Consider the following 12,190-nt stretch of genomic DNA (forward strand, 5'->3'; position numbering starts at 1 on the left):
CAATTGTAATTTAATTTAGTTCCCCTAATTTTACTTATGGTAAAATACTGGAATAATTAGCTGTCCTAAAAATATGCATATCTTATTTATTTTATATTACATATACACAACATTGTGGGAAGAACACCTAGATGGAGAATGTAATCGAAGAAAACTATATTATTAACGATAAAGCCAGATTGACTACTACATAAAATCACAATTACTTTAATTGAAGAATGAACTTAAACCGACGATTTTTATTTAAAAATAAAAATAAATAAATAAAATCATTGATGTAAGTTGGTGTAAGCAATTTTTAAAAAACGTTTATGAATTTTTTAGCCTCATATTTTTTTATTTTTTATAACGTTTTCTTTTTCACCTGTAATCAATAGTATGATTATTATAGATAAATAGATATTACAGTCAATCTAAGTTAAATGGTGTGCTACTTGAACAAATATTTTGTAGATGAAAATGGCCAGCATAAGGGTATGTGACATCTAATAAATTCTTAAAAAATATTAATGAAAATTAATGCGGTAAAATTACTTAAATAATATCAATGAAGTATTAATGAAATGTTGGGTACTTGCTGATTTGTGTACCTTTTGGCGTTTAATCAACCCTTATACTTATCTTTTTAAACTGTAAGTTTTTGTTAAGGAGATTTACAGAGTAATTAATGATAATAATTTTGGAGGGGGCCTTACATAAAGGGGCTAACTCCTCTCTCATTCCATGTACAGCGTCGCGACCCCCAAAAGGCACATCTACATAAAATTCCGAATCGAATGACATCTCATTCATGAAAATCGGTTCACGCGTTTAGGCGCTACGTTGTTTACAAAAAAGGTAACAACAACAACAACAACAACAACAACAACAACAAGAACAAGAACAAGAACATTTTTTGAAAATGCCGTTTTTGCTCATTTTGAGCATCTTTTTTCTCAATATCTATCAAATCTAGGTTGTTGAAAAAAAATTACAGTCATAAAGGAGGATTTGCCCTATATTTTAAAGAAAATTTGGGAATTTTATCTTTTATAGAAAAAGAGAAAAAAATTGTCAAAGTTGGGTGTTTTTAAACCTAACGCTTTTTCGTGTAGTTTTTGATGATCAACCCTTATACAATTGTCCTACCGGACAGTTTTAATAAATCGTACTCTCTCTGTTTTTTGTTTATTTCCTCTTTATGAGATAAATCGTACTCTCTCTGTTTTTGTTTATTTCCTCTCTATGAGATAAATCGTACTTTCTCTGTTTTTTCTTTATTTCCTCTCTAGGAGATAAATCGTACCCTTTCTGTTTTCTCTTTTTTTCCACTTTATGAAATAAATCGTACTCTTTCTGTTTCTCTTGGATTTTTTCTTTATGTTCTATATTGTACTCTTTTTGTTTCTCTTGGATTTTTTCTTTTTGTCTAAAATTATATTGTTGCTGTTTTCTTACTATTCCCTCGCGATTTTTAACGTAGTACCGTTGTTGCTTAGTGGCGGCGGGAGTCACAGTAGTGTAGTTCTCGAGCTCAGCAGTGCTGTCAATTGTCTGTCTAATGCCCGTTACTAAATTTTTAATTATTTGCTTTCTTTTTCGATATTTAGAAGGAATTTTTGTAAAAATATAAACATAAGTAAATAATTAATATAGAAGATAAATACTTAACGTATATTTTTTCTTAGATTCTGAAAACAAAAACAAAAATTATTTTTTAACTTTGTAAAAAGAAGTGATTTTGGTTTGTTGCAATAGAACTTCAAAAAGTAATGTATCCGATTGGGAATATTTTAGTATAGAAAAAAAAAAAAAAAAAATGGACCGCCAGAACAATAGTTGACCATAACTACAAACAGTAATGGAGGAAAAAAATTTTTAGTTATCCAACTGAATATGATTTATGGAATATATCAGATTTGCAACTTACACAAATAAAAAAAAAAACCAAAAGGAAAATTAAAATTATGTAAATAAAAAACCTGAACTCAAACGAGAATGAATTTTCAATGACCGAGAGTTGAAAAAAGACTGTGGAAATATCTTCAATCTTGGAAGTTTAGGACTCATGTAATCGTATTTCACACTAAATATAATAAAGCACTTTGACAAAATGTTTCAAATAAAACCTATTTATTGAAGTATAAAACTAAGCTCTAGTAATCGTGAAAGTGAAAAACTACTTAGTAAAGTGGTTGACACTTTCGGTAACAAGTTTATTATCGACTTGAACTAATTTGGGCGATTGGAATATTTTCCTCGCCAGAAGCAGGCAAAAAAAATGTTGCAAGTAGATCAAACAAAGGTGACACACTCCGAAAAACAGATAGAAATACATAAATAAATTAGGGGATCCACATCTAAAAACTACATCAGGCAGGTAATTACTTTATTCTTTTGATCAAGCAACTAAAACAATCTAAGCAATATAATAATAACTTTTCGAAATAAGAAACTGAAATTTAACAATTAATCAGAACTAGGCTTAGTTTTTGACGAGACATCAGCAATTAAGGTGCACTCAATCTTACTAAAACAAGCTCTAACGAACTTTGAATATTCAGCTACTTTTTGAAGTAAATTATATGAAACTAAGAAATAGCAAAATATCTACTTACAAAATTAAGAAGAATGTATGAATATGTAGTCTTCAACAAAGTTGCTTAATAAATAATAAAATCGCAAAAAATTGCTAGCACTTATTTCAACAATTGTTAAAAGACGTTTGATTTAGGTTAGGTTTTATCTTTACTTCTATTTTGCAGTGTGTACAAACCATAAAGGAGAGGGGAATCACACTATTATAACCTTTATTAAGTAAAACACTATTTTTTTGTTCACAACCTCAGACAAAATAATAAAGTATAGTAAAATATATTTTATTAAGTTAGGAATTAGTTGTAAATATATTATCAGTATAGACATATCGTTTTTCTTTTTAAAATTTTAGAAGTTTTCACAGTGGGGCGCGCTAGTTGATGTAGATAGCAGGTAACAATGTTTAGATACACAGAAGGTTACAATGCAAAATAAATAATACGGTGTGTCTGCGTGCTTTTTCAAACACTGGTGTAATATTTATTATAATTAATTAATAAAGATTTTTGAACAAACCTGTAATAATAAAGTCGTTGTATGTTTATTTTTTAATTTTAAACATTCTTTTGTGTTTAATTGGTCATTCATGAAAATCAGATCACCCATCGATAATTTGAAACGATTGCAATACTTTCCCTTAGTAGAGTAAGAGCAAGATGGCACTCGCAAATTTTATCAAATTCGGGCCAAGGTTTACCGAGTTAATAATGATAATTTTAGAGTGGCTTAACTTAGGTGAGGCAAATTCCCCTCCTTGACTATCTTCTTATCATTTTCCAAAATATTCTAAACCATTAAAAGTCTATTCTGTAAAGTTTCTATTCTGGTTTACAGGTTTTGTCAACATTTGAGATAAGCAATAGTTTTATGCACTGTACTTTAATACTTTATATTATTATTATACCAAGTTAGTGGAAGGTATCTCAAATCAAATTAGTATCAAATTAGTGAGTAGAAGATAAAGACTAAAGAAAAGTTAGGGAGGAATGTTGCCAAGTTGTTATGAAGAAAATGCAGACTGGGAAAAGTTATGGGGGATTAGTGAACAACTAGCCGGAAGGTGTAGAATGAAAATAAAAAAAATGTTATAAGTTATGTGGGAATGGTAACAAATCGGTGGTAAGAAAATGGATATTGAGAGAAATGTTATGGGATGAAATGATAATGATTTCACATCCCATGAAGAGGTACAATAGAAAGAAAATTGTGATTACATTACCTTCTAGTAAGAGCGGTGAGATAAATTGTGATTACATTGCTTCCTCTGAGGGATTTAAGAGAAGTAGAGCTCTGATCGCAATAACCTCTTCCAAAGAGGGGAAAGAAAAGTTATCTACAATTAAAGTTCTTCACCCTAACATTTAAACTGCAATAACGGCATGATTGCAATACATCCCCTTTGTAGGTGTGAGATCAGAAGGCACTTAAGTGTCACGCACTCTAAATTCTTCTTCTTGCGAAATTTAATCAAAAACGGGTGAAAATTATTATTAATAACAATATATTAGTTTGAGGCGGTATTATTTACGTAAGAAAACTTCCCTCAGAAAGTATATAATGTGTCGAGACCCTCAAAAGTCATTTCTACATTAATTCTCATTCTAATGGCGCTCTATTCATGAAAATCAATTCACGCGTTGATGATTTGTAACGTTTGCAATACTTCCCTTTAGTAGATGTTAGAGCGTGATGGCACTTTAATGTCACGTAGGAAAGCTTCAACTACCCCTACATGCTAAATTTTATCAAAATCTGGCTCAAATTTTCAGAGTTATTAGTAATAATAGTTTTACAGTGGCCCTTACGCGCGAGGGGCGAACTCCCCTCCCATAGATGCCCTCTAAAATTTAAATCTACATAAAATTTGGAAAATAATGACACTTCATTCACGAAAAGCGGTTCTATAGCGACGACCGATTAAAACGATTGCAAAACTTCCCCTTAGTAGGTGTAAGAGCAGAACGTCGCTTTAGTGGTACGTAGGGGAGCCCGAACCCTTTCACCCTCCCAAATTTTATCAAAATCGGGCCAAGATTTACAGAGTAATTAGTAATAATAATTTTAGAGGGGCCCTTACATAAAGGGGGCTAACTCCTCTCCCATTCGATGTACAGCGCCAAGACCCCCAAAAGGCTCATCTACATAAAATTCCGACTCGAATGATACCTTATTCATGAAAATCGGTTCACGTGTTTAGGCGCTACGTTGTTTACAAAAAAGGTAACAACAACAACAACAAGAAGAAGAAGAAGAACAAGAAGAACAAGAACAAGAACATTTTTTGAAAATGCCGTTTTTGCACATTTTCAGCATCTTTTTTCTCAAAATCTGTCAAATCTAGGTTGTTGCAAAAAAATAACGGTTATAAAGGAGGATTTGCCCTATATTATAAAGAAAATTTAGGAATTTTATCTTTTATAGAAAAAGAGAAAAAAATTGTCAAAGATGGGTGTTTTTCAACGTTACGCTTTTTCGTGTATTTTTTGATGATCAACCCTTATACAACTGTCCTACCGGACAGTTTTAATACAGAATTAGTAGTCAACATAATTGCCCAAAAGATAGAATACTATAAAACAATGCACACAGATACCGCCACAGAAGTTTGGTTTTTCCGATGTTTTGTGTTTAACGTTTTTCTTAATTGTTAATTTTGTTAACTGATTTTCTACATTATTCATTGTTTGTATTTTTTTTTGTAATATCCAGGCCCAGAAGAAGGCAATATATTTGTCGAAACGTTGGCGAAAAAGACGAGTTATTGTTATTATTTGACCGATTCCTTGCCAATACTAAATCCTTAATTTAGTAATTTATTCAAACCAATATATTCAAAAAAATAAAAAAAAGTAAAAATAATTGGCCATCTATCCCTACTGTTTGATGGCCATCTGTCCCGAATGCTAGAGAGAGATGGCCAACATGATAAACATAACTCAACACGTACTTTTTGACAGTTTTAGAAGTTAGGATTCATTAATGTATATTGTACTTTCCTAATATGTAAAAAACGACACTAACATTTCGATATACATTCGCTGCAGCACGCAATATACAACTATCATAAAATTTTTTGTTGAGAAGATTAATGTTTTTATTCTCTGAGTTAATTAATAACGCTTTGACGCAGACAAAAATATACTCACTGTAGTCAGACATGAACGTTCATCACTTGAGAGGTCACGCAGCGCCGTCGGACGACATTTCGGTTAAATTTAGGCTGTTGGCCATCTCTCCCGATTGGCCATCTCACCCGACTTTACCCTATAGAAAAAGAGAAAAAAAATTCAAAGTTGGGTGTTTTTCAACGTTACGCTTTTTCGTGCAGTTTTGGACGATCAACCCTTATACAACTGTCCTATCGGAAATTTTTAATAATAATTTTTGAAAAGATTATTGATAACAAACCAATTTTATTCATTTTTATTTTATTTTATTCATTTTGATCACCTCAGATATTGGGTTCATTTTTATTTTTATTTTTAATACTTAAACAAAAATTAAAAAAAAAATGAGATATTTCGACGAGACCGAGACCGAGACTAGAGCGACCGAGACCGAGACCGACACAAGCCACTTGTCATACGAGACCGAGGCGAGAACTATATTTAGCAGAGGTTACACATCCAATTGGTATTTGAAGTATTTAAAATTATAAATGTCCGTAACACATACACACACATACCTCACGCTCCATCGGCACAGCTACGGCGAGGAATGGCGGAGTGACCACCCCAACTTGATAGAACTTGAATAATCCATATTTTTACCAATAACACTGATGGTCTAGTGGTTAGAGCTGCTGACTTTGGGGTAAAAGATCGCAGGATCAAATCTAGGAGTATTTTAAAAAACATTTTTCTTATATTAACCTGACCCCCGAACCAACATGGTGGGAGGAGGGGATTTGGATCCGACGTTGATGACGCCATGCGCCAGAACTCTCTATCTTCCTTTCTAACAACTTTTTCATAGGAACATTCTTATTATTATTTTGGGAATTCTTCCTCACATTACTAATTACATAATCAAATATCAATAAACAGGGCAAATGGTCAGACAACAACAGGTTATCTCAAATCAAGAAATCTCTAGTAAATTGAAGGCCACTGAAATTAGTCCATATCATATCAATAACACTTTTTCCAGAGGAACCAACAAAAGTAAAGTTACCTTACTTTCACCAATTGACCTTCCATTTAATACGTACATACCATGAGATTCCATGAAATCTAACAAACTTCACCCTCTACTATTAGTTGTATTATCTCTAGATTGTCTGCAATCCTGTAAATATGTATCAATAAATATGTCCGACTCCCCAGAGTTTAACGAGCGAACCTATTCGACAATTTGTAGCACCTCCTACAAAGATTTTAACATTCTCATAAATGTTCAATATTTTTAATAATAACGAGTTTAAATTCTCTAATACAATATCCATAGGATCGTTAGGACGGAAGTAGACACTACCAATTATAATTTTCAAATTACGTGAATTAATAAATAAAAATATCCAGTAAGGGAAAATATCTATTATTTCAAAGTTATATTTTTTACTAATAAAAGCCAATAGGCCACCAGAGGCACGACCCTTGGATTTTTCTTTTAGAGCCTTATTATTGATAATGTGAAAATTTTGAATTATTAAACAATTAAGAGAGGGATCTGAGACTAGCCATGATTCGCATAAAGAAATAAAATCTATTGACAAAATAAATTCAATTTGTTTAATATCCAACAATGAAATATTTGATAAGCCGTGTATATTCCAAAATAGAGCCCTCAAATTACTTTCCGTATCAAGTAGTACTTGTTGAGCCAGATCTTGGTCGAAAAAACTCCTAAATAGTGTTGCCCGGTGATTGTTGTACAGCTTTCCTCTTCTTCTTCAGGGTTTTCTGTGGGACCGAAGGAGTGCTATTTAGTGTTTATTTTGTTTTATTTATTCTGCGTAAACCCTCCGGCAGACGGAATTTCCATGCCGTAGAATGTTTTTTATTTTTGAATGAAAATTTAAGTATTTATTTATCTATCTATCTATATATATATAACATTACATTATTATTAGTCACGACTAAAAATAATAATAGTAACTAACTCTTCGTCCATCCGTAGAACAATGAAAAACCTATTTTCTAATTTGAATGTTAAATAATGCTTACTAATCACAAACAATCGTTTCATCCGGTCTATGTAAGGCCTTCCATTTCTTCCATTTGGCTGAGCCAGAATTCTGACCTAAAATAAGAGCAAGAATTGAAAGCTAGCATCAATGTGGTAATTAGAAAGTCTTTTGAGTGTTTCTCTCTAGATCATTTTTGAATATTTTTATTTCTTGTTACAGATTCTTATGAATCTAAGAACAAATTTGTAGACAATCCTTTAAAATATATATGCCAGAGCTCATATCGGATACCACCTTACATGTATGCTCTGGTAGAGGGATACCCTCTGTCTTCGAAGGAAAATGGTTGGTCATTACTTATCTCTAAATCCTCCAAACTAAAATATGTGCAGTTTTAAGATTCAATGCTTTTATATATATGAGATATGTATATTATATTTTATAATATTGTAAAGTTTTTGTCCTTTTACTAAAAACTTCACAACTACAACTACTGCCTGCCACAGTTAATTTAATAATATGTGGGTTTGATAAATAATAAAACTCGCTAAAGTTGTAAGTAATAACCTGATTTATTAACACATTAACATTTACTAGCAACTAACGCTATTCATTACAGTTACCTTCTACAACAGTCACAACAGTTTACTGTTACTTACTCACTACGTAACGCCACAAAACTGTTCCAGGACTGACCACTGGTCCGCACTGCACCGAATTGCGCTAGACTCAACCGCACTAACAAAGCTCTACTCACTAACTGACTACCTGCCCAACTAGCTAACTCTGAAGCACTCCGCAACACTGACTCTCTCAATAACTGTCACTTCCAAAGTGTCTCTCCAAACTAACTCTCAAAGACTGACTCAAAGACTAACTGAGACTCCAACCATGTCTAACTTCTCCAGCTGTGTCTGCCTCCCTTTAACTGCGACTGCCCCACTCCGTCTGTCTCACGCCCACCTGCCGCTCACTGGCTAAGGAAAACACATACTGCCACCACCCCAACTGGGGCCGCCCTCCTCCAACACTCTGTCTCACTCCAACTCCGTCTGTCTCGCTCCCACCTGCCGCTCATTGGCAGGAAAATACATACTGCCACCACCCCAACTGGGCCCGCCCTCCTCCAACACTATGTCTCACTCCAACTCCGTCTGTCTCACTCCCACCTGTCAATCACTGGCTGGGGAAAAACATACTGCCACCACCCAACTGGGGGCGCTCCCTTAGCTGGCTTTTACACAGTGGTGGACCGTTACAGGCTACGGTCACTAAACTCCTACAACAATCTTTTCTTTCTTTTCCAGCTCAGGTAGAGACCGGCCCTTTTGTTTACACAGTGGTGGCCTGTTACCGACTTTGGTCGCTCAACCCCTAGAACAATCTAGGCCTTTCTTCTCTCCCCAGGTCAACTTTGTTACAATATACATGAAGTTGGAAATGTTATTTTTATATCAGCTTCTCTAAATCGATGCCCATGTTTATTTGCAAATTGGGACTGTTTCGTTATTGAAGAGAAGTTTGAATTTAATACTGTTCGCGCCACTTGTTCATGTGCAGAGTTTCAGTCTGTTTTAATTATAAAAAGAAAGAGTTAGTCTGTGTTTTAATAATAAAGAGTACAAAATTATCATTCATTTAAACATTTTTATGTGGTACAGACCCCTCCCACTTGTGTTTCGGTTCAATTGAGTTAATTGTGTAATAAAATATTTTCTTGTCAAAATCTCTTGAAAGCTTGTAGCAAACCTCACAGCTTTGAATGTTTCTTTTAATGTCAGGTTTTATAATAAAGTATTTTTTACAGTTCTCAAAATTTATATTAATTTCATTTTCATACAGAAATTATTACTGCCTACTTCCCATATTTTTTAGAGATCAAAATTTGCTTATATTTGTGAAGACTTTTAAATGTCCCAACATTTCAGTTTAATCAGAGACTAAAATAATCAAATCATTCTCATAAGCTAAAATACAACCTTTTTTAATCAGATCAGAAATAGATTTAAAAAAAAAAAAATGCAGGCGCACCTTGCTAAAAATAATAGACTTTTTGAGAACCATAAAATAAGTTGTTGAGAAGATGAAGATAGAGTGGTTTCTGGCATCAAAATTCATACTACGTTATTCAATAAATTTAATTATGAAGAAAAACAGACAGTCGAAGTTATTCAAGATTTGAGAAATTACAAGAAATCAAACACTTTGTCTTTGCCTTTACCGGCTTGTATAAATAGGATATATATATATATATTTATTTATTTTATCTTAAAGAAACATATTTATTATGGCAAAAAACTCTTGCCATTTTACGACCAATAAATTTGAATCTTACGGCCGTCAAGTGGTGTGGCGGTAGTTAGATTATAATTTAAATTGGAAATCGTTGTCAATGTTACACAATATTTTTTAAAAGGGGTTTGCACATCCAACTCTAACCAAGGATACGAAAATTGCTCCGGTAGTTTTTTTACTTTTATTCCAAGTCTTAGAGAGGGGATTCTCCGGCGTGTATAAATAGGCCTGGTTTAGATGGAAGACATTGCACAACACCTGCACATACCGGACCATAATGTAAGTAGAAATAATTTTCTTTTTTTTTTGTTTTTTTTTGTTTAATTGTTCAGACATGTATAAAGTTCAATAGTATTTTGTTTTTGTGGCTAGGGATCTTTTCAAGCACTCAATTCTGCGAGCACTAAAGGTGCAATCTATATAAAACCAGCAGATTTAATAACAGGAAAGAAGTATAGATTTAGGGAGATAGGAGTGCTGGACACCAGGTACGGGAAGTCATTGAGAGTGACTATAGCATACGACCAGCGGATCGCACAACTCTTCCTGCCTAAAAGAATTCTACAGGCAGTCGATGAAGAACTAATTCGAAGCTATAAAGGTAATCTGGGTAATCTTAACCTTGTTATCTGGGGGAAAAAGGAGGGACGCAGTTATACAAATTTGTAACTGTAGCTGATAAAGAAACGCAGGCGGGATTGGAAGAAGAGGAAGTGGAAGAAGAAGAAGAAGAATTAAAACGCAATAAGACATGTCTATTGTAGGTGCGTGAAGGGTTATTGGAAATGCGTTAAGACAGAGAATAGATGTTTAATATAGACGCGTTTAGGTGTGACTCGTTAAGACATGTTTTATAATATACACGTTTTAGGTGAAGGGTTATTTTCTATTTTATTCTTGTAAAAAATAAGTTTTATTATAGATGCGTTTAGGTGAAGGGTGATTTACTCTTGTCAAAAATATATTTTAGTATAGACGCGTGTAGGTGAAGGGTTTTTTTTCTTATTTACTCTTGTAAAAACAACAAATTATGAATTCAGTTGAACAGAACATTTTAGAGGTAGATAATTATGTATGTGTCAGGTATAGTGTGTATATAACTAGAAATGACGGAAACATTTGTGACGTTTGTGCAGAATCGTATGATGTTTGTGACCTCTTAGACCTCAAAAGTACTCACATTTTACGTAAACGTTTTAAAAAAACTGAAAATATAAAATGCTCCTTATGTAAGTCCTTGTTGGTAACAATACAGTCTGCCCAGTCATGTGGTTTTTATGAAAAGCAATTAGACAAAATGATTCTTGACCGTACCTTTAAAAAAGGGTGGGGTCTTGTTTTTAGAGAATAAAATAAAATAAAATAATTTTTGACCTTCAGTCCGTGGTAAAACATGGAAATTGCAGCAGCAACAGTTCAATGTGAACTATGTAAAAAGTCTTTTAGAAGTGGGAAAAATTTAACACGGCATAGACTAACTTGTTCAAAATCCTATACTTGTAAATATTGTAAGAAAAAATTTCTCAGCCGTACAAATGGTACAAGACATGAAACAACTTGTCTTGAGGAACCAGAGAAGAAGAAGTTCCATCTATTGGAAACAAAAAAGATGAATTATATTCTGAGCAGCGTGAACAGATTGAGTATGAAACGGCGTTCAAACATAGATTGAAATCTTGGTTCTTTAGCTGCGCTACTTGTCAAGATCTGCATGAATTTCACTCAAACATTATAGGTAAAATTATAGACAAAAGTAAAAATCTACTTGCAAGTTATACTGCAATTAAAGTTAACATAATGGTGGAATGTGTTTTTGTAAATACTCTCGATGAGGAAACTGATAGATCGTTTAAGACGAAAAACAAGCCAGTGTTTCAAGCTACAGATGTAGCAGAGTTTACAGATGAAGAATTTGCCTCAATAATTGTGGAAAAGGAGGAAGCTCAAATGAAGAAAAGCGGACGGTCATTGAAAAAGTTCAATGGCCTTCGGCTAAGAATTAACAAGTATTCGCCGCTCTCCTTCAAGGGCAGTTCCTACATAGCATTACCGGAAGTGAGTGAAAGGAAAAAGGCTTGCATCAATGTTAAAAATAATGACTTTGAGTGTTTTAGATATTCCATACTGGCAAAACTTGTGGGCAAAAATGCTGCACGCATGAGTAAATACAAAAATTTAGCGCAGGGCTAT

At 33.3% G+C, this 12,190-nt stretch overlaps 1 protein-coding gene across 1 annotated transcript in view; it reads left to right on the plus strand.

The window, feature by feature from the left end:
• The window catches only part of LOC141455265 (adenylate kinase 9-like), a 569,192-nt gene extending 561,089 nt beyond the window's left edge, over positions 1–8,103 (plus strand). The window contains exon 4 of the mRNA XM_074130177.1: positions 7,925–8,103. Within this exon, the coding sequence (XP_073986278.1) occupies positions 7,925–8,103 (179 nt within the window). The remainder of the gene's footprint in view (positions 1–7,924) is intronic.
• Positions 8,104–12,190: the final 4,087 nt, after the last annotated feature.

Source organism: Rhodnius prolixus, unplaced genomic scaffold (genome assembly GCF_049639745.1).
Source record: "Rhodnius prolixus isolate KJV_2025 unplaced genomic scaffold, Rpr scaffold_39, whole genome shotgun sequence".
NCBI lineage: Eukaryota > Metazoa > Arthropoda > Insecta > Hemiptera > Reduviidae > Rhodnius > Rhodnius prolixus.